Source organism: the organism of the source record quoted next, unplaced genomic scaffold, assembly GCF_019419815.1.
Source record: "Pyrus x bretschneideri cultivar Hongxiangsu unplaced genomic scaffold, Pyrus_bretschneideri_v1 Contig33, whole genome shotgun sequence".
Taxonomy (NCBI): Eukaryota; Viridiplantae; Streptophyta; class Magnoliopsida; order Rosales; family Rosaceae; genus Pyrus; species Pyrus x bretschneideri.
Genome location: NW_025999646.1, coordinates 4,288,050 through 4,313,874, shown reverse-complemented (window position 1 = coordinate 4,313,874; position 25,825 = coordinate 4,288,050). Strand labels below are relative to the sequence as shown.

The window sequence follows — 25,825 nt, the reverse complement described above, 5'->3', positions numbered from 1 at the left end:
GCCCTCCCTCATCTTTCTTTTCCATTTGTTTTATTTACATATTAATCGACACTCCTTTTTTAATTTATTGAAAAAGCGTTACTAATATAAATCATTCTATATTCTATGAAAAGCGGAAATCAACCTCGAGTTCAAGTAGACAGTCACATTGCTATAATCAACTAGCTTAATCCACGTTTGTTCAATTATTCATCACTCTGCATTCTGTTCTTGAGATGATAGTTTACTTCGTTTTATACGTTATCTAACAAAAGATTACAGGGCAGTAGATTACCAAATAGCAAATACTGAAAAAGAAAGAAATCTAAGATAAAATGTATTCCCCAAAAAATAAGTTTATTTCAACCTCAGCATGGAGTCACAAAAGGAATGAATAACAAACTAGAGAAATTCCAACAAAAAATACAGATAACATCCCGCTGATGGCACTATTCTGCTGCTGCCGAAGGCAACGAATCTTAATCTGTCTACTCCGCTACTCGAATGCGTAGAATTCACCACTTGCCTCGTCGTGTTGCTCACCTTCTTACTGCACTCAAAACAAAACACCCCTCCTTAAGAACATTAAAAAACTTGTACGCTAAATGAAAACCAATTTACTGTATGCAGCAACAACAGAAAGCTTCCCGAGTCTTACCTTCCGGGAAACATACAGCTCCCGTGACCTGCAATATTCCGACGAAAAAAGGAAAAACGAAACGGGAACGAGGTTATTGTTCATATCTGCATTACATAACCAACATGAAAAGTATACAAATAGAGTGGAGCCCCAGTAGAGGGCGTGTATTCAAGTCTAATCTAAACTACGAAGATGGGAATTCGAATTTGGATGCACAGAGGGCGCACTGCCAACTTGATCACTCCCTTGTCTGCAATTGTCCTATGCTTACAAATTTTATTCCAGCGTCATCTAACCAAATCGAGTCTCATACTAATTCTAATCAAGGTATCAAATCTCCTAATCTTCAACTAAGCTAAACTATAAACTTTAGAGAGAACTCAGCCCTCAGCATCATTGAATGAAAGGGAAAAAATGAGAAATCCACGCAAGCTAGAACAATAATCGGATAATGTAGAGGGAGTAAAACGTACTTGGGTCAGTGGTGGTAATGGTGGCTACACCTTTGAAGTCACAAGACCCGGCAGCCCTCCCTTGATTCTGGAAATAGCTATCAAATGCATACGAAGCATGGCTTTTCACATTATTCGGAGAGTAACAATCCTCCCCCGGCTGAATCTCTGAGCAATTTGCCCGCCCTGGTCCACATGCCCAATCCAATGCAGCCTGCAAACTCTTTCCGTCAACCCCATCCATGGCAATGCAGTAGGTCTGGTTTGTTGTATCATTTGACAAAAATGACCCACTTCCCGATACATGAAGCAAATACACCGCACTCGAATTCCCATAAAACAAGCCCCAATTGGCCTCAGACACCGGCGGAGACCTTAAATCCTCATTGAACAATTCATAAATGTACACACTTGAAGTGATCTCGGGGTGCAAAGGGGTTCCGCTACGATCAAGAATATGCTTAATAAGATTGGAATTGTATGTATCCGCATTGTTGATAGTAGCATAAGGCTCCTTAGAATCCGCCTTTGAAGGCCACCCGCTCTCCGAAACAAGAACCGCAACGTCAGTAACATTAAGGTTTTTCATGGAAAAATAAGCAGCATCAATCATAGCATCCAACACATTAGTATAATGTAGCAAAGTATTGGGATCCACCATCTCTTTCGACGGCTTTAAGGGCTTGAACAGCGCATTGTCGAGAGGCACCACACCTTTGTTCTGCATAAACACATAGTAAGGGTAAAGATTCATCATCAGCGGCGACCCAGTTTTCGACAAGAACTGAAGCAATGGGAGAACAGTTTGTATTAAGCTCTGGTTGAAGAACGCCTGAGACGGCGGAAAAGGATCGAGAACTATCGAGGCGGCGTGAGGGGTCGAAATTTTCACATGGGTGTGCAAATTTGCAGACACTAAAGCGTTGTAAAGCGACTGAATTGCTGGAAGAAGTAGAGGAGCTGAAGAGGGCACGGAAGTTAAGACCTCGTCACCGACCGCAATGCCGGTGATGAGGGTTTCGGGGTAGTAAGCGACGACGTTTCGGCCGACCCAGGAAACAGCGGTGGTGTTGGAGGAGCCGATGGCAAGGAGCTGGTTGTTTGGGACGCTGATGACGACCCGGATCTTGGTTTTGGACAGGGCTTTGAGGATGTTCGGGTCGGCATCGTAGAGGCGGATGTGGTTGATCTGCTGGAATTGCAGAAACGAAACGAGCTCCGACGGAGACAGAAGATTCGAAACGTCGGTACCGATGTTCACGCCGACGAACGGCTCTTTTTCCTGGTCCGGAGTTTGCAGCTTGGTGGTTTCGAATGTCGGTGGAGAAGATGCAGCTGAAAGTGCAGAAAATCAGCAAGAAAATGTGAGAATTGTCGAGAAAATTGCTTGCATTCATTGAAATTTTGAAGTACTAAACATTAGAGTGAAGAAAACCCAGCAAGCAAAATGGTAGAATTGGTGAAAAAAGTTGCTTCCTTCCTTGATTTTTGGAAACTGTTGGGTTTAAACTTTGAAATGAAGTAAACCCAGCAACAAAATGGTAGAATTGGTGAAAAAGTAGCTTGGTTCTTTCAGTTTTTTTAAGTATTTTGGCAGTAAACTGTAAAGTGAAGAAAACCTAGCAAGAGAATGTTATTTACTTATAATTGGTGAAGAAAGTTGCTCACCTTTGGATGCAATGAGGAAGAAGAAGAGGAGGGTTGAGAGGGAGAGGAGCTTAGTGACCGCCATTGGAGAGGAGCTTGAGCAATGCTGCTTCCTCATCCTCTGTTTCTGGTTCAGCAGCTGCAGATCCTTGCATTATCCTCTAAAAGATTTCTTCTTTTTCTGGTGTGGTTTAATTTAATTTAATTTCTTTCTTTCTCTGGGTTTTTGGTTGTTGACCAAATTGATCTACACTCGCTGAGAGAGTGAATCAGTAAGTTGTTCTGAGGGTTTACTGCATTTTTGTAAGGAAATTAAGTGAGTTGCTTCAAGTAATTTACCAAAATGGCCTTGTTTTTGAAGAGGGTTGGTGCACTTTCTTTGATTCTTTTGCCTTCTAGTTGGGTTTGCCTCCAAAAGGCAAATTAAATACTTGAAAATTTAAAGCACTTTCTGGAGGCTGTTACTGTGTGATTGCCACTTGCCAGTTGAGAATTGGGAATTAAAGTAAAAAGAACATAAAACGTGGGGTTACTTCTGCACCTTTGCGATGGTGTTCTTGCATCACAGCCTGGCTTCCTGCTTCTCTCTGAAGGGTGTGGCTCAATTCAGAGAAGACATTTTTGGGCTCAAACTACTGTAAAAACTTACGTACAATTGCAACGTAAATGTGGCGATATTGTAAGTCTATTATACGCTGTTACATGTTTTAATCTACTCACATGCATTATCTGATTGGTTATAAATATCCTTACCTGATAATCATATGAATTTTTCTCTCTATTAAAATATACAGTGTTATGCTAATGTAGTGATATTTCATAGCAATCACGTTGGCATACATTTTAACTTTTCACATTACAATGTATAATTAGTTTGGAACATCGACAAATTAACATTTCCGTTGTAAGAAAGTGCTTCTTGTGCCGTGGAGGAGAAACGGGCAAAAGACATTGCCAGCCAAAAACGTGACGAGCATCCAGAGTTTTCTTGGGTAGCATACAATTTACAGAGTCTCTACGGCACTATATTCTGCAGTGAGTCACGAGCACAAGTAGAACGACAGCGTACAGGTGAGGGTGGGTCACCAAAAACAAATGCCTTCTCTTGCTTTGCGCACTAGCAATAGTTTGATTAAACAACCCTCTCAGTCCGACAGGTTTCTGCATTTTCATATAATTACATTCTTCATCAAACAGTATGCCTGCATTCCTCATTTTTCAACATGAATCTGATACCCATTCTTACATGTAACCGGAAAGATGCCCCCTCTCCTCTCGCTTTGCACGAAAGAGGGGACATACGTCCGGTTACGATAAAGTTTTTCTTAATGCCTACATAAAGGTTTATGTTTTTAAGCTGCAATTAGGTAAATGTTGTTGGACCAACAACATCTGTAATTTCTAGGTTTTCTCAACTGTAACACAGAGAAAGATATGTCCTTTGAATATAATTATGAAAAATGGGTGGGCAGAGGTAAGGTGTTTTGGTGGAGAAATTTTTTAAAGTGCTGGAAACACGGCTGGTGCACTAGAGGAGAAACCGAGAAAGACTGACTAATTGAAATAAATAATTTGAAAGTCCTTTGTTTAGCGGCTTTGTAACGCTCCTAATTCTCGTTCTTGTATTTTTCGACGGGGATAAGAGGGGAAAATCTCGAATGTAAATATTCAGCCGTTTACCATTATACTGGTTTGAGAAAGCACAAGTCAATAAATTTTACTACGAAGAATGCCGCAGTAAAAAATGTGAATGCTACAAGAAAACCAAATCAGAAATCACTCGCTGGAGACCAAAATGAAAATTACAAGAGCCCTATTGTGAGGAACTGTGAACACACTATACCTAAGGACTTGGAGACATTCTTGGAGAAACATAGATACATTTCTAAAAACACAGATTCAACGAAGAATCGATAGCATTTATCGGCGACTGCAGCTGGTTAGCCAACGAATGTTGACTTCACCGTTTAGGTATGGAGATGAATGGGGAGCTTGGACTCTGGTTCTGGAAAACCAGACCAGGACTACCTTCTGCAAACATTTCAAAATTTCAGTTGGTTACCGGAGGGCATTGACGAAAGCCAACAATGAATTAACATCCCTTTTCTCTGTTGGGTACTTGATCGGCTGAGAAGAGTGTTTGGGGAAGAAAAGTATGGTGGGGAAGCTTCCAAGCTGCAGCTCTTTCTGGGCAAACTCCTTTTGCTCGCCATCTGCTCTGAACTTCCCTACTTTCACACCGCTCCCGGCCAACTTGTCAGCCAATTCAACGTATGATGCTTCCATTGCCTGGCAGAACTGGCACCACGGTGCATAAAGCACTACAATCCATGGTTCTTTCCGGTCCTCAAGTTTTGCCAAATTTTCTATTCCAGTTCGGCTTAAGGTGACTAGATTCTGGGAAGTGAATATATCAGTTTCCGTGGCAGCACCATTTGACTGTGCAGCCTTGCCATTCTCGCCTCTGCCTTCCTGTTTAATGTTGCCCTTGTGAAGACCGCATTCCTTAGCCTTGGCATCCTCCCACCACCACCTTCCTTCTCTCTCATGTTGCCCAGGTAGGACTGACCTTGTGCATGGCTCACAACCAATCGAGATGTACCCTTTAGAGTGTAGTGAATTCACAGGAACATTCATGGCACGCAGGAAGTTCCATATGTCATGACCCTCAACATTTGCAACTGGATTCCACTTCACCAGGCTGCCAGCACCGCCATCCAGTCCCTCGAAAACAGGGTCAACCTGGACAACAGGAATTTCAGACCTAGTCCCTGGAGATTGATCTTTCCGTTGTCCGGTGATCCAGGCACGCAATCCCTTGAGGGCCCTCCTCAGGGGTCTCACCTTCCTCACACGGCAGCACTCCTGATGCCCATCCTCGTAAAAAGAGAACAGCCCTTTGGTCCTTACTAATGCCTGAACTTCAACAGCATCTGGAAACATGTATTCAATGCGGATGCCATAGTGCTTCTCGACCGTATCAAATAATTGATATGTTTCAGGGTTCAGCCTCCCAGTATCCAAGCTGAAAACCCTGTAGGGTCTTCCAGTTAAATGCGCATACTCGATCAAAGCAACATCCTCAGCTCCACTGCAAAAACAGAGTCGCTTGTTAACATCGAGAATAAAATGGCTGACTATTGAATCCAAATATCAGGAAGGCATAAATTATACAAAGCTTCTTACAATTAGCACAATTCATCGAGCAACTCAATCTCTCTCACGTGACAAACAACCCACGTCCTCTCTCTCCCTCTTTTTTCTCTCTCAACGAGGTATATACCTATAGTGCATCAGTCCATTTCAGCAAGTCTCATCCTCTTCGTCAGTTTCACCGACTCCGAGATCAAGAAAACGTAGAGGCCGACTTATATTGATCAAGAATTGGCCATGTCAGACCAAACCCCTCTCACAATCCAAACCCACTTGGAAACCTAGGCCATGTCAAACCAAAACCCTCTCGCAATCCAAACCCACTCGGAAACCCAGGAAAGCTCATCGTATCTTGAATTTCATCCGATGCATTCATCGTTGCTGCAGTAGTTTGGTCACAGCGAAGGAGGCAAGAACATTGCACCCGAAGGAAATGGAAGAATTCGAAGCTTTATCCAGGATGGCTTCAGTCGAATAGAAGCTCATCCCTCTCCTAAAGAGGTTCATCTCCTAAGAACTGGCCAAAAGGAAAAGAACCCTGGCTCATCTCCCAAGAACTGGCCAAAAGGAAAAGAACCCTGGAAGTGAATGTCACTGGAGATATCAGTTCAGATGAAGATTTCAAAATCTTCGTCCAAACTATATCTTCAATGACATTCACTTACAGGATTCCTCTCCTTTGGCCTGTTCTTGGGAGATGAGCCTCTTCAGGAGAGAGAGGAGCTTCTTTTCAACTGAAGCCATCCCATACAGCGGCTTCAAATTCTTCCATTTCCTCCGATTATGTTCCTGCCTCCTTCGCTGTGACCAAACTGCTGTGACAACGATGAATGCATCAGATGAAATTCAAGATACAATGAGCTAGGAATGAGGGTTCCACTGCAGGTTCAAGATGGGTTTCCGAATGGGTTTGGATTGCGAGAGGGGTTTGGTCTGATCCAAGTGGGTTTGGATTGAGGGACGGGTTTGGTCTGACATGGCAAATTGTTGATCAATACAAGTCGGTCCTCTGCGTTTTCTTGATCTTGAAGTCGGTAAAACCGACGAAGAGGACGAGACTTGCTGAAATAAGACTAGCAGGAGTTTTAATCGGCAATGCATCATTACTTTCAAACAACGACATCCCACGCGCCTTCGATGAGATACTGAATCATCTATGTAACAACAACATCCCACGCGCATTCATTTAATCTAGAAACAATAATTCTTAGCAGGAGTTTTAATCAGAAATGTATTATTACTTTCAAACAATTTCCACCCTCAAGGCATAATCCCCTCATTATTTGATTAAGTAGCACATAGTATATAATGTTACATTGGAAAAGGAAAAACAAAACGGAGAGGGAGGACTACCTGAAAGCAATGGCAATATCGTTGCCGAATTTCTCAAGCGCCTTGTCCATAATCTCAAGAGGGGAAGCATTCTCGAGCTCTCTAGCCAATTGAGCATAGTCCTCCACCTCAACCTTCTCAACCACCTCTGCAAAAATCTCAAATTTTCAGTAAAACCCACATAAAAACCCAATAATCTCCAAAAAAAAAATAAAACAAAATTTCAATCTTTACCAGGAGCAACAACCGTCGCTGCAGAAGGCACAATCGACTCGCTCCGCTTCGGCAGCGCATTCACCGGCTTCACCGAGCTCCGCCGCTGAGAAAACCTCGGGGCATGGCTTTGAATTTGACCGTACGATCGATCAAACACCCGAATGGAACCCAATTGCGGAGCTGAAAATTCCAAAATCCGAAACCCCAACTCGTTAGTTCACATCCCAAATCCACATTCCCAGTTTCTCGGTCCAATACAAAGAATTAAGAAAAAATTAGGAAAAAAAATTGTACCCTTGGGTTCTGAGGAGGGAGTGAAGGTGCGACCAGAGATCGAAGCAGAAGAAGAAGTAACAGCGAGAGCCATTTTCAAAAACGATTTTCTGAATTGAATCCGAATCCTCTGTTTTTTGCTCTGTGATTTCGAAAACACCTGGTTTATGATTAGCAGGTTAATCTGAGGATGTTTATATAAACAGAGCAATTAATGGGAGGCCATTCAGGTTCATTGAACCTGGACGTTATTCCGTACCATACCCACCCGCATAGTCACCTGCTTATGTGGCGGGCTACGATTCGTGGGCTCGTTAAAAATGGTCATCGCTTTCGTCAAGTGGTACCTGGTGGTGGACTAGTACATGGAGGAGAGAGAGCAGCCTCTCCCTTCTCTTGGTGGTCAATTTTTCCTTTTTCTCAAATTCCAAATTATTTATGACCAAAAGAAAATCCACATTTTATATTTAATCCAAATATTACAAACTGGTTACATGTTATATACGTTTTTGTTTGAACATCACGAGAAAAATATGCATTAGAAAAACTTAATAATGAAAATATATATGTAAAAATTCATAAGTAATTGATAAAATTGCATAGAAAATTGTTATTGGTGACAGTTAAACTCTAACTTTTCCCATAAATTTTTAAAACTTATTTCTCGCTTCGTAGAGATTTTCCCAAATTTCCAGATTTCTTTGATTGTTATTTTAATATTTTAATTTACAAAATCTCAATTCTTGCTAAAATTTGTTTTTAAATAATTAATTAAGGGTTAGTTTAAATACAAATTATTCATTTAATCATTGTGAAGAACGACCTTGCATGACGACTATGTTACAATTACCTTGTACTCTTGCAAGTATTTTAAGTGATTTTAACCCTATTTGCGTAGATACTAAAAATCGTATCAACAACCTTCAGTCTATTTGTCAAGACTTTCGAGATTATCTTATGCGCCACAAAATTGGATGGAACTGAGTCATTTTCATTGGATTGTCTACCGTCGGTATAAGAACAATATTTGTATGATTTAACTCCTTTTTTTTTAATTTTTTCTTTTGGGTCAAATTGTATGATTTAACTCCTTTAGCATCGGAGAGGAGTGAAAGAAGCTCTCCATCATCCGCAATATATCGCACCAACGGTCTCCCCGTGATTTTGGTAAAAAGGTGAATGAATTTTGTTGACGACCCTTATCACCCTATCTGCATTTTCTCTAATTTTTCTATTCCCAATTCCTTAAACCATCCAAGGTGGAAGGAATAGTTTTCTTTGTGTCTAATTCATTTGCAAGTTAACGTCCATTTCCTGCTTCAATGTTGTAGTTTATCGAATCCGATCCCATATAATTTATGCTACCCAGTTGAAGAGACTTACATGAACCAACATCCCATAAAGGTGCATTGAGACTTTCTCATGTTGTAGGACTTATTTACCTTGGCTAAGAGTGCACAGAAATGTATGTGTTACCCATTCCCTTATGTAAGTTAAACTGATTCTTATACAATTAACAATGACACTCATACATTTCATCTGAATGATACATTTCTAGTTATACTAGAGAGCATTAAAAACCAGAACAAGGCAATACACAAACACTACAAGTAATATACGTTCTTTGGCTGTTCATGTTTGCGTGGCTTCATGATCACAAGTTTCTGAAGACTTCATAAATAACCGGTGAACTTCACATTGCAACTTGATTCTTTTTGTACTACCGTAACTTGTCTATAGAAATGAAACGAAAACTTATTTATATACAATAGGCTAACACATTAATTCATGGAAGTATCTCCAAATATCCATTGGACTAAACAAATTTTTATGTTAAAATATTCAGTGGACACTTTACCAAATGAAGGAATCATGAGAAACAAACAAAATTAATTAGATAAACTCACGGTGCCAATTTAGTCACTTTCATTATTGGATTTGAAAATATCATGTGAATGGAACTTATTTTTGTGCATATGCTTTGGGAATCCATGTTAACGTGACTCAGTTTCATTTTCTTTAGTTACAATCAAAATATTAGTAGTGAACTCTATAGCATGGGTGTGCCAAGAAACAAATAAGTTTTGCATGTGCTGTTATCAATATCATGCCCAACAAATAAATAAAATCATAGTGGATAACAATACTATTTCTGGAACGGTAGTAAAATAACCCACATTATTTCTAAAGCTAAACTAAAATAGTCCACATATTTTTAGAAGTGAACACAATAAACGTTATTTCTAGAAATACAACAAAGTAACCCATATTATTTCTAAAATTGAACCAAAAAGCGTAACATTTCTGAACTACCCCAAAATTACATACTATTCCTGGAAGGAAAGAAAACACACAATTAACGAACCAGTTTTTTTTTTTTTTTATATAGAAAAATAGTGCAAAAACACACTATTTCTAGAACCGGTGACACATCCCAGTCTCGGCTCCACCGTAGCATGATATTGTCCGCTTTGGGACTCGGCCACGCCCTCACGGTTTTGTTTCTAGGAACTCACACGAGAACTTCCCAATGGGTCACCCATCCTAGGAATGCTCTCACCTGAACTCGCTTAACTTGCTTAACTTCCGAGTTCAGATGGAATCCGAAGCCAATGAGTTCCCAAAAGGCATCGTGCTATATGGAGGTGGACATGTACATATAAGGCACATCACCCCATCTCCGTTGGTCGATGTGGGATGTTACAACTGGAATATAGTTTAAGGACAAAAGGTGAATTCATACGACAAGGCACTCTTGAGTCATGTTACAAATTTAAACCATTTCGTATAGTTTGCTTTTCTTAAATAAAAGTAGTCAATTCGCAATAGTCTAGTGATAACTTCCCTTTCATAAGCGTCGAGTTCGAGTCAATTTGTTCTCTCACTACACTGAAGGGAGTGTAGTCAAATTCGGATTTAGAAGAATTTTAAAAGACTTTAAGAAATAATAAAAAACCTAGCATCTAGAAAGAAAAACCCTAAAGTCTCCAATCGTAGCATTTGGGCTTGGGGTTTGGCAGCAATTATTCTTGATCCGTTTTTTCTCTCTCTTTGTCTCTGATAGTAGTCGCTCTCTCGATCGGAGAGCCTTTGTGCCTTTGTGTTTGTTGACGTCGCTCTCTCGTTCGGTCGAGGAGAGCATTTTGTTGCCGATAGAAATCACCCAAAAGAAAGAAGAAGCGGACGAGAGAGGCGGAGAATGGCGAAGAGGAATTTAGGGTTTTTTATGCCAAAAAGATTCGGATTCAGGTCCCCTACCTCTACCTCCATTTGGCAGTTGGTGGTGGCCAGGTGATACAGTACCTCCACCTCCATATCCACCAAACACTGTCCTCTTTAACACTGAATATGGTTATGATAGGGCACTAAACAAAATTAAAGGTATTAATTTTTGAGGTTCTCTCTGCACCAAACCTCGTTGAATAATTTGTGGTTTTGTTCTATATTTTTTTCTAATTCAATCATTTTTATTATTGAGATAGATGAACGCCTTCCATCGGTTCTCTTCTTCACGGCTTGTGGTTGCAAGAAAAGTACGTCTAAGTCGTGATCCATGAATTTACTTTCATTTTTGTTGTTGCATTTGATCATCATTATATGAATGGTCATTTTTGTTTCTTTTATTTTCCAAGTAATGAATTTACTCACATGTTGGACACCCCCCCTGTTAGTGAAACTCGATTTCTCCTGGGTTTTACACGAAGAGGAAGAACTTAACAGAAAATGAAAACAACAGAGATGGAAGAAGCTGAAACGAAAAACTTTCTTTCTTGTTCTCTCTTGCAAAAATATTGCAGAGGAATAATTTGTACTTCTATGAAAAAGTGAGCACTAACACTCCTTTACATTAACTGATGGCCTTAGCTTTAGGACCACACAAAACTCTACTTTTAATCTTAGTCACTCATCTAACTAAATACATGGATCACACACCACATGGCTCTCATGGCCTTACAACTTGTAATTTTACACTTGACAAATATGCTCAAGTGAATACACACATTAAACTCATCTTATTTCTAATACTCAATCAGCTAGAGACTTATAATTCAACACTCCCCTTTAAGTCTTGAGCTGATTTCACTCCAAGCATGCTCCTGAGATAATTAAACCGATCTTTAGCCAAAGGTTTTGTGAAAATATCTGCCATCTGTTCTTCTGTGGGACAGTAGATCAAATCAATGATTCCTTCTTGCAGTGCATCTTTAATGAAGTGATACCTTCTGTCTATATGTTTGGTCTTCTGATGAAAGACAGAATTCTTGGTGATTGCAATTGCTGAAGTGTTGTCACAGTGCAAAGGAGTTGCTTCAGTTTGAAGTTCCCCAAAATCCTCTAGAACAAATCTAAGCCAGATTGCTTGTGCAGTGGCATTTGATGCACTTATGTACTCTGCTTCTGCAGTGGATAATGCCACGCAACTTTGCTTAACTGAAGCCCAAGAAAAAACTCCACTTCCAAATGAAAATGCATATCCAGATGTGCTTTTGCTATCATCTGGTGATCCACTCCAGTCACTGTCGCAGTAGCCAATCAACATTGTCTCCTTGCCTTTTGTATACTCCAAACCATAGTCTAGAGTCCCTTTGATGTATCTGAGCACACGTTTGGCAGTTCCAAAATGTTTGCTGGTGGGACAGTGCATAAATCTGGCAAGCAAACTGGATGCATACATGATGTCAGGCCTAGTAGCTGTGAGATATAGAAGACTTCCCACAATGCTTCTGTACAGCTCTTCACTTACTGCTCCACTTCCATCATCTTTAGTTAATTTCTCAGTTGCCACAAGTGGTGTGATCACAGATTTGCACTCATTCAGACCAAACTTGCTTAGTAAAGAACTGGCATATTTTTTCTGATGAATGAAAATGCTAGAATTGGTCTGAATTACCCCCATTCCAAGAAAATGATGGAGAAGACCCAAATCTGTCATTTCATATTTTCTCTTCATATCTTCTTTGAATTCATCAAGCATAAGTCTATCACTTCCAGTATAAACTATGTCATCCACGTAAATAGAGACAATCAGAATGTCTTGCCCCCTTGCTTTGATGTACAGTGTTGGTTCACTCAAACTTTTCTCGAAACCACACTGTGAGAAGTAAGTATCGATTTCTCCATACCAAGCCCTTGGAGCCTGCTTTAATCCGTACAAGGCTTTATGCAATCGATAGACTTTATCTTCCTTTCCCTTGACTACATATCCTTCAGGCTGATCCACATAAACCTCTTCTTCCAATACCCCATTCAAAAAAGCTGATTTTACATCAAGTTGATATAATTTCCAGCTCTTATGTGCTGCCAAAGCTACAAGGGTCCTGATAGTATCCAATCTTGCTACTGGAGCATACGTTTCATTGTAGTCTAGACCTGGCTTTTGAGCATAGCCCTTTGCAACTAATCTAGCTTTGTTTTTTAAAACTGATCCATCAAGATTCAACTTGGTCTTATAAACCCATTTAACTCCAATAACAGGCTTTTCAGTTGGTCTATCCACAAGTTTCCAGGTGCCATTCTTCTCAATCATAGCTAATTCATCTTCCATTGCCTTTAACCATGATTTATCTTGAGCTGCATCTACATAACTTTCTGGTTCCAGAATGCATGAGTTGCATTGAGCAAGAACATCATTCAAATTTCTCCATTTTAGAGGTGAGTGATCATAAGTTTCTGGAATCTGTGCAGACTCAGGAGTGCAACTTTCTTGTTCTTGTGCATGAGAAGAAGAACTAGGACTGAGAGAACATTCTTCAATCGCACTCATCTCATATGAATTCACACCAACTACATTTTCAGGTTGATCCTGAATGTAGGTTGCAGCAGCAGAATTTTGTGAATTTTCTTTCCAATTCCAGGTCATAGATTCATCAAAAACCACATCTCTTGACAAGATTAACTTATTGGTACATGGGTCAAATATTCTGTATCCCTTCTCACATGTAGCATAACCCACAAATACACCTTTAACACTCTTAGCATCTAGCTTCTGTCTTGTCTCAGTAGGTATATGAACATAGCACAGGGAACCAAAAATCTTGAGATGTGCAAGACCTGGTTTTCTGCCACTATAGGCTTCAAAAGGGGTTGTATTTCCTAGTGCCTTTGTAGGACACCTATTTAGAATATATACAGCTGTGTGTACAGCTTCAGCCCAAAGAACATATGGCATACCTCTATCATGAAGCATAGTCTTTGCCATTTCAACCACAGTTCGATTTTTTCTCTCCACTACTCCATTCTGTTGAGGAGTATAAGCCATGGTGAGTTGCCTTTGAATGCCCTCAATTTCACAGAATTTAGTGAACTCAGAAGATAAAAACTCTCCACCCCTGTCACTCCTTAGATTTTTAATTTTGAAACCACTCTGCAGCTCCACCATTGACTTGAATTTTTTGAAGTAATTGAATGCATCAGATTTGTATCTGAGAAAATACACCCAGATCATCCTTGTACAGTCATCAATGAGTAGCATGAAAAATTTGTTTCCAGCCAATGATGCATTCTGCATAGGACCACAGAGATCAACATGTATAAGTTCTAGAGGACAGCTTGCTCTCCAGGCTTGATCCTTTGGAAACCATTCTCTGTGCTGTTTTCCAAATTGACATCCTTGACATACATCCTTGGTTGCTTCTAGATATGGAAGACCATGCACCATATTCTTCTCACTGAGTTGCTGAAGCCCTCTGAAATTCAAGTGGCCTAATCTTCTGTGCCAAAACTGAGTAGAATGCTCCAAACTAGCCTTCAAAACCAACTGATTATCTTTCACCAGAGAAAGAGGATAGCATCGATTTTCCTTCTTCTTAACCTTGATGATAAGATTTTCAAGTGAAGGTCCATCATATATGCTGCACAAACCTCCTCCAAACACTAGATAATATCCATGCTCATCCATTTGCCCAACGCTCAATAAGTTCTCCTTTAAACCTGGCAGATGCATGACTTCCCTGATATACCTTTTACCTCTATTAGTGTCAATCTGCAAAGAACCCATTCCAGCCACATTCACTAACACACCAGTAGGCATTTGCACCTTTCCAGCAACATTTGTATTTATGTCAACAAGGAGATCAGCATTCCCTGTCATGTGGTTACTACAACCACTGTCAACATACCAATTTCCATTGATATTTGTTTCTGAAATTGCACTATTAGCATAAAACAGATTTCCTGACACTTCCACCTGATTTGCAGAATTTGCCTTTTGCACAATCTTCCCTACAGTGCATTCTCTAGCCCAATGACCAAACTTATCACAATTATAACACTTAGGTTTCCCCTTATATCGACATTCACCAAAATGATACTTAGAACACACTCTACACAGTGGTTTGACAATCTCTTGACTCATTGACTGTGACTGATATGTATTTGGTGCAGGACTAGTGAAAGGTTTCTGTTGGAAACGAGGTTTCGAATCCCATTTCTTTCCCTTAGCATTCCAATTCTTCTGGAATTTTGATGAGCCAGGTTGAACTCCACTTCTATTTTGCCCCTTTGAACTTACTGAGAATGATGCAAAAGCTTTCTCAGTGGTATCAACATTATGCAAGTCAAATCGTTGTTCTTGACTCTTCAAAATCGCAACAACTTCTTGCAACTCAACAGACTCTAGACACTTTGTGTTTTCTATAACTAAACAGATGGAATCATAAGGTTTACTTAGACTAATCAGAACCTTCTGCACAAGTCTCTCATTAGAAAGGGATTCACCAAATGTTCTCATCTGATTAATTAAATCATTCAATCTTGTAAGATAACTAGACAGAGATTCATCATCTCGCATTCTAGCATACTCAAATTCTCTTCTAAGATTCTGAAGTTTCACGGATCTAACCTGATCACCACCATGATATTCTCCATACAGTAGATCCCATGCCACCTTAGATGAGTCGGCGTTGGCAATCCTAGGAAAAATCTGATCAGAAACCGCATTCTGTATAATACCTAGAGCCTTTGCATCTTGCATATATGCTGCAACCATTTTCTCATCGTCTTCTTCTCCCTCTGAGCTTCCTTCAGCCTTCTTCTTCTTTGACTCTGAGATCGTAACCCCTTTTTCAACCAATCTCCATAACCCATGAGATTTGAAAATCGTCATCATCTTAATCCTCCAGAACTCGTAGTTCTCACCGGAGAAGATCGGAGTTCTCACCTCAGAACTTCCAGACCCAGCCATCTCTTAGCTTAGACAAGACGAACACGGCAACTTCGCTTGAGCCGGAACGAGCTTAAGTGTAACTCAAAATGCTTCACAGTTTACGCCCAGATCTCAAACGATCGAACTAGGCTCTGAGGCCATGTTAGTGAAACTCGATTTCTCCTGGGTTTTACACGAAGAGGAAGAACTTAACAGAAAATGAAAACAACAGAGATGGAAGAAGCTGAAACGAAAAACTTTCTTTCTTGTTCTCTCTTGCAAAAATATTGCAGAGGAATAATTTGTACTTCTATGAAAAAGTGAGCACTAACACTCCTTTACATTAACTGATGGCCTTAGCTTTAGGACCACACAAAACTCTACTTTTAATCTTAGTCACTCATCTAACTAAATACATGGATCACACACCACATGGCTCTCATGGCCTTACAACTTGTAATTTTACACTTGACAAATATGCTCAAGTGAATACACACATTAAACTCATCTTATTTCTAATACTCAATCAGCTAGAGACTTATAATTCAACACCCCCCCCCAACCCCACGCCGCCCCTCTCTCTCAACGACTAAAGAAGTTTTCTGCAAGCATGCCAAGGTATTATCCAAGAGTCACATTTTTACTTATGGTTCAACACATATGAATGACCAAATAGCTTTCAAATTAAACAAATTTTTCATAATAAAAGAGTGAACAATTGCGATTATTACCTTTTACTTCATAATTTTCTTTTGTTGGTAATCATTCCGCCATAAATTTTCAACATAAAGTTTCAAAGTGCCACATACTTGTTTTTGTGGCTTCAGAAAATGCCCGAGCATTTGTTTTTGCTGCTTCAAAAATTCCCCACGGACTTGTTTTTGCTGTTTCGAAAAATCTGGTTGCATTTGTTTTTGCTGCTTCAAAAACTGCCCACTTGCACGCTTTTTCTCTTTCAAGCAAATTGCCATAATTTCGTAAGGAAATCAGGCTTTTAGTGTAACTGTACATGATCATCTTCGTTTTCTTCTCCCCACTCCAGTAATTGTAATTGTAACCAGAGAGGCTCCGGAATAATGCTTCCCATTGGATGCATTCCGTGGATTTATTTCTTAGATCCAAAAAGTAGCAATTAGGCAAGGGGAAGCACGTGTAAAATATGCCATGCTCCCATTCACCAATAGCCGACTTCAAACTTGTCACAATAATTGGGGTCTCGATTTTGTAATCCATCGTCCACTCTTTCTTTTTCTTCGAATAATCTTTTAACACCCATATGTCAACGTACCTTTCCCCTCCATGACCGCTGTAACGATCATGATCAGAAAAATCCACAATGGCTAAAGATCCTCTCAAGTTAAGCAAATGCATGGCACGGAAATTATTAACGAAGCCAGGTAAATTTGGATTAGGTGTCCAAACGAATTCCTCCTTCTTGAAGTCGAAAGAAATAATACAAGAATCAGCATCGTAACTACAACTTCTTTGTGGTTGATATGGATCAATAAACCAATGCATGTCTCCATATGCAGATACGTTCTTATTACTTAAAACGCGAGGAGGAACTGAGTGTATTTGTCGCCATGATGAGGTTGTTGCACTTGCACCTAACGTATAAACATGGGCCTCCAGATCCGCGTGTATACACCATGTGGAAACACAAACAATCTTGTACGTGGAAGATAGATTGTCAAATCCCATGCCGTACCACGTAAACGTAATGTCGGACCCCATGTTGAAGGGTGAGCGGTTCCTCCACATCAACGGGAGCTGTAGAACTTCACCCCTAAGAGCATCAAACAAGAAGCATGAACTTGTTAATTTTCTGGCTTTAAAGCCAATCAAGTTACAGAAAACAAAATGTACATCGTACGGACAGCCGCCGCAGAAAATCTTCCAGTCAGGACGAGCGTGTTTAAATACAATCGCACTAGCGTTGTCGTGACCAGCGCCAGTAGTGTATTTGATTGGGTGCAAGCCTATTTGGCGTTTTACGACGTCACGAGTCCCAAACTCAGCAAGAAGAATTTGTTGGGGTAATTGGACAATGGCAGCACCAGAGGCAGCAGAATTAAGCAAACGTGAAGTATGCAGTTGAGCAAAGAACGGGGAATCAATGAAATTTAATGCGGTCTTGGAAACACACCGGAACTGGCTGAGTGATTCAATTGCCGGCTGCAGCCTCATAAGGATGTCGACGAGGATATCCATAGGCAGGTCCATCAACGTTTGTGGCTCTGTGTTTCTCTTATTAAAACACATCTTCTTCTTTGGCGGCGGCCCGACCGTAAACATGGCTTTAATATTTGCAGCAAGAATATTATCGATTTGATTTGTTCAAAGAGCAAGAGTGTGAATTTGTGGTACGTGCTTAATATATATGTATATACATTGTGCTAGGTTAGGCTTTTTTTTTGTTAGGGTTAGGGTTAACTTTCCTCTTTCCTTTTGCTAATCGGATGGGAAACGATTGATTGAACTATTCCCTAATTTTGTGTATAATGCTATATGGCACAGGGAACAAGGGAATCTTTGATCCTCTGAGCCCTTTGTTGACTTTGAGTCCTGTTCGAATAGGAATTTAAATATAAATATAATTATATGGCTGTATTCCCTTGTTAGTATAGGAGTCATTTACTTTCCTGGACTCAACACCAAGATCACCTCTTTTCTCGATCCCGATTAGAGATGAGCAAAATAGCTATAAGTTTGGATAATTGCAGTTACTCATTTATTTAAAGTTCACGGTTACGGTTATGGGTATAATCGTTTATCTGTGAAATTTAAATAAATGATTATGGGTATTATCCAAGGTTATAATAGATATCCATCGGTTATTTGTATTACCGGCGGTTATAACAGGTATCCATTTACCTATTTAATTTAATATATGTAAAATTAAAAAAAAATGTAAAAACCCTAAATTTTCAATTTCTCCGTCAAACTCAGAGTCTCAAACGTCCCGTCCCCACTCATCTCTCCCTCCTCACTGCCCTCTCTCTCATCTCCGCCGCTCATCTATTAAATTAACAAATTTCTCTAATTAATCTTTTACAAACATTGACATGCGAGAAGTTGTGTATATAAATATTCTTGATATAATTAGCTCCTCCAAAGTGATTACCGGCCCTCCAACCTTCAATCTTTCTCTCATGGAAAAAGATAATTATGACCTCAGGTACGTTTCTTTTGTGTTGGCTTTAGTTCTTATATGTTTTTCTTCTAATCTTATGTTTGCATCTGTTGAAGATACAAATAGCTAGGGTTCTGCATAAATTTATGAGTTTAGGTACGTTTCTGGGTTCTACAGTTCTACGTAAAATTCGATCTTCAGGGAACGAAAGATGCAAATTAGGGTTTCAATTTTTTGGTTAGTAAGGGAGGGATTCTGTGTACGTGTATATATTGGGGGATTAGGATCAATTACTTATTGCATAAAACTATGTTTAGAAACGGGGACATATCTCCTTCTTCACTATTATAATTAAAGACTTACTTGGGTGTAGCAGAAAAATATCGTTCGTAAACTATTATTTTAATTATTGAAATTGTATGAGGACTTAAATGATTAAAAATGGGAAATGCATGCTAAATTATACCTATAACGGTGTTTAATTGTCAGAAAATGAAAATTATGACAAAATTTTTTTTGTAATTTTTAAGTTGTTAAAAAAAAATGTAGACGGGTGAAAAATGGGTAAATGGGTAAAAAAAATGATAAACGGGTTCAAAAACAGGTAAATGGTTATGGTTAAATGGGTAAACGGTTATGGTTAAATGGGTACACGGTTATGGGTATGGGTATAACAGTTTATGCAATTACTCAACAGATAAACGGTTATGAGAGTATGAACATAAATAGTTATAGGTAAATAACCGCAGTTACCCGCCCGTCATAACTGTTGCCCATCCCTAATCCCGATGGCTGGAAAACAATGAGTTTTCACTTTTTTACTTGTCACTCAACTTTCTATTTAGGTGTTTGATCTTTTATCATATGCATCATTGTTTTATTGTTACATTTCGTCTGATATTGGAACATTGAAGTGCAAAGAAAAAATGGAACGTGTTAATATGCTTCATCCCATTATAATCTCAATTTAGTTGATTTTATCGGGGACAAGGACAAGGAGTGGCATGTACGACGTAACTAATCTATAGTTGAAAGATTGAAGGCCCGAGCGCCGGTTTAACTTTTTCCACTTGTGAAAATGTTTGCACGTTGCAGCACTAGCCACTGAGCTCATTACTTCGGTTTTTGACATTGTGCTTGTAGGTCCTGGTTGACAACGAAGATTTCTTGAAGGAACTGCAGCCGTAAGCAAGAGTAGTTGCAATGAAGTGAGAGTAGTACAGACGTGGATAGAGACTCCATCTCCCACGAATAAGATGATCCAGTTTCCGTATTAGTATGATATGCTTGTTCGTCTCTTGTAATAGGCTTACTTTGGTTGTAATGTTTAATGGGATTTCGCGGCTATTACTCTATTTGTCTAGTTTAACGTTGTTATTGGACTCATGGTTAGAAATTGCGCCCGCGCGAATTTTGTGATCACTGATATTTTATCACATATTATGAATGTTACTTGACCTTCACCATCTAGTGGTAGGAATTCTTACATGCGGCAGCCCTTACCGGCTCTGCTGATGTGATGCCTCTGAAGTTGTCCCTCCGGTGGTGACCTCGTCCCCTAACGGACTTACCTGGTCTGGCATCAGACAGATCGGACACTTATTAGCATGCTTTGTGCTGCTTTCACTGAACCAATCATTTCTCTGATAGTTGGGCAGTCCACTTCTCATGAAATGTGGGAGCGTCTTTCCCAACAGTTCTCTCAGCAGTCTCTCGCTTAGTCTACTCATTACTGTTTTCAGTTGGTCACGGATTTGCAACCTCGCCACCATTACGATATTTCTCGTCTTATCGAATTTATAGAGCTTCAGAGTTCATATTTTCTGAACGGATTTTCTACTCTATAATCCCGAGGACGAGATTGCAGGGCGAACACGTAAGAACCAAGTGTAAAATGATGATAGACACAAAGCAGAGAGCATCACAAACTGTCTTTAGTCGTAAGTTACACACAAATCTCTGTCTTTCATGAATCCTGCGGTGTTGTGTCTTTAGTCGTAAGTTACACACAAATCTCTGTCTTTCATGAATCCTGCGGTGTTGTTTACAGATTGTACTTTGGGTAGTCGGGAGGGACCCTCCCGGTGTTGTATCAAGATATCAAGACAGTCCTGAAACAGTAAAAACCCCCGTTCAGAGGAAATAAAGAATGATATAGAGTCGAAAAGGAAAGAAAAATGAAGCTTTGCAAGGAATTGTCTCCTCATTTGAAGCTTGATCTGTGTATGCAGCTTCAGCGCCCACATATATACAACATTGAAGGTTGAACTGTGTTTGCATGTCTGGAAACCAAAACCATTACGAAATTGAGCCCAAGAAACGACTGCCTTCTATGGAATCGTGTCCATTGGGTAGCTACCAAGGACACGAAGAAATGTTGCAAATTCCTGCAAAAGAAAGCAATTCACCCTTAAATCACCAATGCTTTATACTGAGGGGTGGAGAGGTTTCAGAGGAAGACATTGTAATTTCAAGCTTAAGTGTGTCACCATGTGGCAAAACCTCCGGCACAAAATAAAAGTTTTTGAAAGTTGAGAAAATAAAGAACATGCATCTAAATGATACAAGACCGACCTGCAGATGTCCCAAAGCATATTGGGCACGGGGCTCTGCCATAGAAGCCTCAAAGTCAATGTAAAAGAGGTAGTCGAAATACCTGCCAAAACAGATCGATCAATCAATCTGTAGAATGTCATTTTTGTAGCGACCTTTCCCATATTAAGAGTCATATCATGACCTGTCTGTTCTGTATATACTGGTGCGGATATGTAAAACTGATCATGTTCTAAACTTAGTACCACTCACTTGGCACTCCCTTCATTTGAATCATCCACAACCCTTAGTGGACGTTGCTTCTGTGGGCGACTCTCTATCTGAAATTGCTCCAAAGAATTGTCAAAAAGCTATACACAGTGAGTGAGCATGAAAGAAAACAAAAAATGATTACCTAACGTTACCTTTGTCAAGTTAATGCCCCTAAGAGCAAATACTGCTAAGGCTTTAAATAGTACACCAGGACCTTCTTCAAGAGTGAAAACAACGCTCGTCTATGAAGAAAATTTATAAATAAATATTCAGAAGAGTAAAGGAAAGCAAAGATACATAAAATAAAAAAACAAAACAAAGCAAAGGTTTACACCTTATATGGCCGGTCAGTCCCTGGAATTATCGATTCTCTTGCAAGTATCAAAAAGCGAGTGATATTATTGTCATCATCCTGGCCAGGGCAAAGTATTAGTAAATTAATCAAGCGGTGTCATTAGTAATCCCCAGCAGCCATCGTCTTCACGAAATAAAAAGAGGTGCAAAATAAGTTAAAACATCCAACATCTGAGAGAGTGATGCATCTTTGCAGTATCATATTGTAAAAGAAATGCAATACTCAAAGCAAGAAAATGTGACATGTAGAACTCTGTAATGCTTGGAAAGAATAACTTGCAAACACCCCACCGAACTAACAAGCATGCTGAGACAACAGTGAATTTGCAACTTCTGCTTTCTTAAGAAAGGAGAAGAGGTCAATTCTCAATCCATCCAGATGTGTACCATATCAATACCCAACTGATGTTAACTTATACATTAAACCTGAAAAAGGAATCTAAAAGAATAGCCTTACTTGAATTTTTTCTGCAAGAATTTCAAGCCCATAAATTTTTGCAGCGCGAGCACTTGCAACAGCACCAGTATTCCGTAGGCCAGTTGAGGCCACCATCTGTACAAAATTTCCTAACCCTTAGCATAAAAACACCCTTAATGCCTATCACAGTTAACAATACTGAAGATATATTGATAACCTGTGCAGCCAGAGCAGTGTCATCGGCATTGATTCTGACGATACCCAAACTGCTTCGTGTCATCTCACATTGAGCAAGGGCCTGCAAGCGAAAATGTCCGCAAAAAATGTTTGAAGACCTAGGTCTTTCATTTGAAATCTTGTTGTGTTGTTAACAAAATGGAGGAAAGAGAAGGTGGGGCTGCAGCGTACCACGTAAACCTGTTGATACATACATGACTCCATATGTTTGATACATTCTTATTACAATCTTGTAAGTGCAAGATATATTTTCAAATCCCATGCCGTACCATGAAAACCTGTAAGGCGTGTTGAAGGGTGAGCGCGCGGTTCCTCCACGTCAATGGGAGCAATGGGAGCTGTAGAACTTCACCCCTAAAAGCATCAAACAAGTAGCATGAACTTGTTAATCTGCTGGCTTTAAAGCCAATCAAGTTGCAGAAAACAAACTATACATCACGCCAACAGCCCCCGCAGAAAATCTTCCAGTTAGGAAGCGCGTGTTTAAATGCAACCGCACCAGTGCCAGTAGGGTATTTGAATGGAAGCTTATTTGCCGATTGCGGGTTAGGAGCCGCAAACTCAGCAAGAAGAATAAGTCGAGGTACTTGGACAGTGGCAGCACAAGAGGCAGCAGAATTAAGCAAACGTCAAGTATGCAGTTGAGCAAAGAATGGGGAATCAATGAAATTTAAGGTGGTCTTGAAACACACCGGAACTGACAGAGTGATTCAATTGCCGGATGCAAACTCATAATGATGTCGACGAGGATACTCATAGGCAGGTCCATCAACGTTTTTGGCTCTGTTTCTCGGCACCACCGGAAACATGGCTGAGAGAATCACTTGCTCTCCAAGTAATTGAAGTTGCACGAAAAAATAATTTTCTATATACAAAGGAATCCTACATAATCGTTACTAATTAAAATTTACACAATCAAACACCTGTTATATATGCCGGGGGTGGTTTATCACGTTATAATTGCTTTGGCAATTTCTGAAGCTGCAACTTCGAGGACTTTGGACAGGGGAAATGTGATTCTGACGATATTCACATGGATTTTGGACCTTTGGCTTGAAGATTTTGTTTTTTCAGCAATGTCCAGGCTTAATCCCAACCAATGGCTTGTTGGCAGAAGATGGGATGTAAGACTCGCTTATTCTCATGGTTGTTGAATGTGTTAGTGTTGTTATTGTAGCTCGTGTTAATTCTTTGGTTTTTTTGTGTGGAAATTCAGGGTGAAACGGAAGGAATTTGAGGGAAATTAGCTTCAAAAGAAGGAAACGAAGCAGAGACAGTTGATGGTGATGGGAATGCAGTACTGTGGAAGAAATGGTTCAGGTGTTGTCTGTTTGCATGGAATGCATGTTTCAGAATAATTGTAGATCTTTCTGTTTTTTATTTTTGATGAAAGATTGGTGGTGTCAAATATTGAAGCTTGGGTCAATTATAAGTATTATCTTGCCATCGAGTCTGCATGCAACGAAGAAAGATTGTTGACCTTGTTGAACAGAAAAATAAAGTAAAATATAAAATAAAAAGAATCGTTATTAGCATTTCAAAATTCTTATTTTACATTTCAAATTTTCTATATTTAAAAAGAAAAATACACTTATAAAGAGTATAGAATGAAAATTTTAAAATGTCAATAACACTTTTCAAAATAAATTAAAAATAAAATTTATACAAATTGAATCAAGCTATATGACCACGCGCCAATAACCAATTAGGATGGTCCAATTAGGTGCAAGGCAGCCCCAAACTTATGGGCTCTTAGAACCACGCGCCAATCACCAATTGCTATAAAAATTTGAACAAATGAACTTTTGGCCCAATAGTTCAAAAGGAAAATGTGAGATAATTCTACTTTCTATATATTAATACCGTTACAGTAATTTCGAGAGTTGAATACATAAATTCTCAGATTAATGTGTACATCCACATTCGATGAGATACATAATCATCTCTTATATATAAAGCCAAAGCCTGTAATGAATACTACATTTGGGCTCACGACTTCGACGAAAAAGAATATAACCAAAACGCCCCTCAGCGAAAAAAAAATCAAAAGAAGCAAAAAAGAATGCATAAAATAATATTAGGTAGTTTGTAAATTTACTTTTATTTTTTTGGGTAAAGTACAAAAAACTACCTCAACTATTGGGGTCACGACAATTTCATACTTCATCTTTTAAAATTGACAATGTCATACCGCATCTTACGAATTTGTGACAATGTCATACCTCCGTCAATTTTTCTGTTAAATGCTGACATGGCAAGAGACTGGGACCACTTTCTATTAAAAAATTAATAAAATATTATTAAAAACTAAAAAAAAAAATGTAAAAAAAAAAAAAAAAAAAAAAAAAAAACCTTAGTCGTCCCTTCCCTCCTCTTCTTTGTCTTCCCCATCTTCATCTTCTTCTGCTTAATCTTTAACACACAAAAAAAAATAAAAAATTGAAATCCCAACCCCACCCACCCCCCAGGAGAAGGAGAAAGAATCGAAGGAGAAGAAGGAGGAAGAAGAGGAGGAGGAAAAAAAGAAAAAGAAAATTTGAAAACCCAACCCCACCCGCCCCCTAGGAGAAGGAGGAAGAACCGAAGAAGAAGAAGAAGAAGAAGAGGAGGAGGTAAAAAAAAAAAAAAAAAAAAATTTGAAAACCCCCTCCCCTCCCCTCCACCCCCCAGGAGAAGGAGGAAGAAGAGGAGGAGGAAAAAAAAAAAAAAAAACCAGAAGAAGGAAGAAGAAGGAGAAGAAGAATGAGAGGGAAAAGAGTCCCCGCACCTTTAGGAAATTTTTTTGTTTTGTTTTTTTATTCTTAATTTTTTTTAATATTTAATTATTAAAAATATTTTAATTTATTTTTAATCCAACTGGATTAGTGAGTGGTCCCTATCTCTTGCCACGTCAGGATTTAACAGAAAAACTAACAGAAAAATTGACGGAGGTATGATATTGTGACAAATTTGTAAGTTACAGTATGACATTGTCAATTTTAAAAAATGAGATATGAAACTATCGTGATCCTAATAATTGAGATAGTTTTTTGTACTTTACCCT

At 39.3% G+C, this 25,825-nt stretch overlaps 2 protein-coding genes and 3 long non-coding RNA genes across 5 annotated transcripts; 1 reads left to right on the top strand and 4 right to left on the bottom strand.

The window, feature by feature from the left end:
- Positions 1-285: 285 nt before the first annotated feature.
- Positions 286-3,114, bottom strand: LOC103948192 (glucan endo-1,3-beta-glucosidase 1-like). The gene is made up of 4 exons (XM_009359191.3): positions 2,740-3,114; positions 1,093-2,406; positions 638-665; positions 286-529 (listed from the first exon to the last, which is right to left on the bottom strand). The coding sequence occupies exons 1-4, from the start codon at positions 2,834-2,836 to the stop codon at positions 382-384; spliced, it is 1,587 nt and encodes a 528-aa protein (XP_009357466.3). The 5' UTR covers positions 2,837-3,114; the 3' UTR covers positions 286-381.
- Positions 3,115-4,372: 1,258 nt separating this feature from the next.
- Positions 4,373-7,874, bottom strand: LOC103948191 (5'-adenylylsulfate reductase 3, chloroplastic-like). The gene is made up of 4 exons (XM_009359190.2): positions 7,714-7,874; positions 7,438-7,599; positions 7,225-7,351; positions 4,373-5,809 (listed from the first exon to the last, which is right to left on the bottom strand). Exons 1-4 carry the CDS (start codon positions 7,784-7,786, stop codon positions 4,777-4,779), a joined length of 1,395 nt encoding a protein of 464 aa, XP_009357465.2. The 5' UTR covers positions 7,787-7,874; the 3' UTR covers positions 4,373-4,776.
- A 10,928-nt stretch (positions 7,875-18,802) lies between these two features.
- On the top strand, positions 18,803-20,438 carry LOC108867308. Its single transcript, XR_007260857.1, has 2 exons — positions 18,803-19,013; positions 20,112-20,438. It is a non-coding gene; the product is annotated as an uncharacterized LOC108867308 (long non-coding RNA).
- A 545-nt stretch (positions 20,439-20,983) lies between these two features.
- Positions 20,984-22,103, bottom strand: LOC108867307. Its single transcript, XR_001953279.2, has 4 exons — positions 21,926-22,103; positions 21,774-21,841; positions 21,543-21,624; positions 20,984-21,355 (listed from the first exon to the last, which is right to left on the bottom strand). It is a non-coding gene; the product is annotated as an uncharacterized LOC108867307 (long non-coding RNA).
- Positions 22,104-22,128: 25 nt separating this feature from the next.
- LOC125480374 lies at positions 22,129-22,845 on the bottom strand. Its single transcript, XR_007260796.1, has 3 exons — positions 22,763-22,845; positions 22,585-22,680; positions 22,129-22,185 (listed from the first exon to the last, which is right to left on the bottom strand). It is a non-coding gene; the product is annotated as an uncharacterized LOC125480374 (long non-coding RNA).
- Between the last annotated feature and the right edge of the window lie 2,980 nt (positions 22,846-25,825).

What these genes read in the sequence shown, in the direction of transcription:
- LOC103948192 (XM_009359191.3), bottom strand. Translation starts at nt 2,836, where the DNA reads ATGAGGAAGCAGCATTGCTCAAGCTCCTCTCCAATGGCGGTCACTAAG. An exon ending in CTTCCTCATTGCATCCAAAG is followed by an intron (nt 2,407 to 2,739) that starts GTGAGCAACTTT and finishes CTGCACTTTCAG; the next exon opens with CTGCATCTTCTCCACCGACA. An exon ending in CATTACCACCACTGACCCAA is followed by an intron (nt 666 to 1,092) that starts GTACGTTTTACT and finishes GGAATATTGCAG; the next exon opens with GTCACGGGAGCTGTATGTTT.
- LOC103948191 (XM_009359190.2), bottom strand. Translation starts at nt 7,786, where the DNA reads ATGGCTCTCGCTGTTACTTCTTCTTCTGCTTCGATCTCTGGTCGCACC. An exon ending in TCCCTCCTCAGAACCCAAGG is followed by an intron (nt 7,600 to 7,713) that starts GTACAATTTTTT and finishes TGGAATTTTCAG; the next exon opens with CTCCGCAATTGGGTTCCATT. An exon ending in GATATTGCCATTGCTTTCAG is followed by an intron (nt 5,810 to 7,224) that starts GTAGTCCTCCCT and finishes CTGTTTTTGCAG; the next exon opens with TGGAGCTGAGGATGTTGCTT.